This window comes from Arachis ipaensis, chromosome B03, assembly GCF_000816755.2.
Source record: "Arachis ipaensis cultivar K30076 chromosome B03, Araip1.1, whole genome shotgun sequence".
NCBI lineage: Eukaryota > Viridiplantae > Streptophyta > Magnoliopsida > Fabales > Fabaceae > Arachis > Arachis ipaensis.
Genome location: NC_029787.2, coordinates 40,528,460 through 40,531,704, shown reverse-complemented (window position 1 = coordinate 40,531,704; position 3,245 = coordinate 40,528,460). Strand labels below are relative to the sequence as shown.

Here is a 3,245-nt window from a genome sequence, read left to right as displayed (position 1 = left end):
CCAATTATCACAATCCGTGGTTTCTTCACCACCATTGTTGTGTTGCTACCTTCTTGCTAAAGCTATAAAAAATTAAAAATGATTAGATGGATAGATATGGATCTTCAGCTATGTGTATGGTTACTTGTCACTCTTCGTTTCACAAACAAAAACACAAACAGGTGGTGAGCAACAATAACAACAATAAACCAATCTCACAAACTTGAGAGAGAAAGAGAAACAAAATAACTGCTATAAAAATTCCAGAGAATGGTATAATACAAGTGGTGTGAAGGTGAGATTTGAGTTACTGACAATGAATTTATAACTGGTCAGTGGTCACTGAAACACTGCCTTTTTTATTTTCTTTCTTTCTTTCTTGCAACATTATTTTCTTTTTGTTTTTTTGGGGCAGTGAGGTCACTTGCTAACTTACAGTAAATAAATTAATTATTAATGACAATATATTAAATGTAGTAATTCAGTATCAACACATACATAGATAGAAACAGTGAATCTATTAAATAGAAGTAGAAATAAAAATGCTAAAAAATCGGGTCTCTAAAAAAGAAAAATCTTGAGCAGTTTCAAAATAAGATACGTAAATAAACATAAACCACTTAGGCATAGTGACTTGGCCTTTCACTAGTGATGCCTTCTTTTTTATTAGACACATTTTTGTTAGTACTTTAAAAATCCCTAATAAAGACAGGCCTCTACTTTTCCTTTTAGCACTTTAACACATGCATGTTTTTCTTTTTTCTTTTTTCTTTTTTTTCTTTTGCTGCTTTGCTTTGCTCCATAAATCTTGCATTCTTCAGATTTTTCTTAATTTGAAGTGCATTTACTTTATTGTGTGGTTCACAGTTTCATTTTTGAATCGATTTCCCCTTTAATTTTATAATTGTTATATGAACATTGTATACGTGACATGCTGATGCTGACAATTTTAATTACGATCCAGAGTATAGCATAAAAAGTTAATTCATAATATTTAATTTTATGAGACAAAATAGTCACGAGTGAATTTAATGATTAATTTAAATGACTTGTAATAATAACATACTAGTAATATATGAACAAATTATATTATAACATATAGCACTAAATTGATACATGAATAAATTGTGTTGTATATATGACATAATTGTCTATATTGACATGTCGTGTTATTAATAGATATTTTATCACTACATTATACGTAAATGAATCATATTCTAACACGTAACATTATCTGTCAACATCAGCATACCATGTTAAAATAATAAAAATTATTCTAGAGACTAAAATAAGTTATAAAGTGAAAATTTATGATTCAAATTCAGATAATTAAAAATTTAAGCACCAATTTAAAACTCGAGACAAATTTTAAAGATCAATTTAAATATTTACTCACCCAAGAACATGTAATTTCTTCCTTATTAAAAAATTTTGATTGACCAAAGACAAAAAAAATAATGAAGGAGAAGTATTTCTACATAATTATTTTTAGTAGTTTATTTCTTATTTAAGTTTTTTAGTCATTTCACATGTCATATATATATATAGAAAAATTCTAAATTTATAATCCTCATTTGCATAACCCTTCTTCAATTCAGAGATTCTTAACACTAGCACTGTCTATACTCGATCCAACATTTCTGTAGCCACTCCCCTCGACATTCTCCCTTCTCACCGAACCATCACCTCTCACTGTGTTGTCACTCCTCTCTGAGCCGTTCGCGATATTCTTTCTCCTATTCGAAGGTGTGTTCGTTTTCTTCTCCGCAATTCCGCCATCCTGCCCATTCTTTTCTCCACTACTGCATCCCCCACTTTGTCCACTATTTTGTGTTCTGCCTCACCGACACATCCCCTTACTGCGTCAGTTTGAAAAAAGTGTCTGTCTGCCATCGACAGCATTGCCGTCATAGCCGCCAATTATCCATTCTTCTCCTCCGTTTGATTCTCTCTCTCTGAAATCTGTTGCATATAAGATTTATCCTACATCTTTGTGCTTGTTTTCTCTGAATCTTTGTACTTAAGATTTTATTTACATATCCATATGTAAAATATTATTTGTACAATAATTATGCCTGAGCTTGGAGAAATTATTTAAGTTTTAAAGAGGGTTGCTGCTTTATTAGCTTAATTTTGCTGATTTATTATATTTTTTTCTGTTTGATTTACCTTTTTTGTTTGCTAAAATTTTTTTTTAGGTATAAACTTGAGAATCTAATTTAGTATTTTTGTGTAAAATTTTATTGTTTTTGCATAGAATGGATACTTGCAATTCTACTTTTATGAAAACTAATGATTAATTAGAATTATTGGAGACATTATAATTATCGGAGATATGAAGAATGGGACTTTGCGAAGAACGCCGAAAATAAGAATAGAGAACAATATTTTCCCACAACAAGAATCGAAAATGGAGACAGAGAGCAAATTTAAAAGTAAGAATGGGGAGTAGAGAGGCATCCCCGTCCCTTCCCCCACCTTGCTCGATTGTCATCCTTAAAATTTTGGAGTGACAATAGAAACGGTGACAAAATTTTATAAAAATGCGAAAAAAAATTTTAAACTCCAATTCTAAATTTTTCTATAGAAAAATTTATTTATAAATAGAACAAAAAAAAAAAAATGGAGTCAAGAAAAGCTTCCATTGTGCAAATTCCCAATAAATGAGTATTTGGAGCTCAAGTATAATTATTTTTCTTCCATTTCTGAATTTTAATGAGTTTTGTCTTTCTTTTCTGCATTTTATTTCATTGTCGTTTTTGTCATTCTGCATTATGTTCATGCAAGTCTTTATATTCATGCCATTATTATTCAAACACTTGTTATATTTTTACACATTTTAATACAAGTTATTCATTGTTCATGTTTTTACATAATATCTCTTGCTTGCCTGTTTTTAGTTTCGTTTTATTACTTTGAGCAATTTAAGATAATTGATAGCTTCAATTATTAAACTTAAGGCAAAGTAGCAGTAATTGAAAACTGATAGGAGCATGAAGCATCTTGAACCAAACCCCACTGCAATAAATGCACACGAGTGAGTAATAATTTCATAGCCAAACACCGAGCTACTAACCTATAAGACTATATGGTTTTGTTTAATCTTGAGAATAACATACGTTAAAATAACGAAAACATGACACAAAAAATAAGAATATAAAAATTAATATTTTTTATATTTTGTTTAATAATGATAAATTAAATATGAAATATAATAAATAATAAAAATTTATTTTATTTTATTTTCTACACATAAATTAAAATAA

General features: G+C 29.0%; 1 protein-coding gene across 1 annotated transcript in view; it reads right to left on the bottom strand.

Moving 5' to 3' along the window:
* Positions 1-563, bottom strand: part of LOC107630372 (probable polyamine oxidase 5) — a gene marked incomplete in the record, with an annotated part of 2,630 nt that extends 2,067 nt beyond the window's left edge. Inside the window, 1 exon segment of the mRNA XM_016333479.2 lies at positions 1-563. Within this exon segment, the coding sequence (XP_016188965.1) occupies positions 1-35 (35 nt within the window).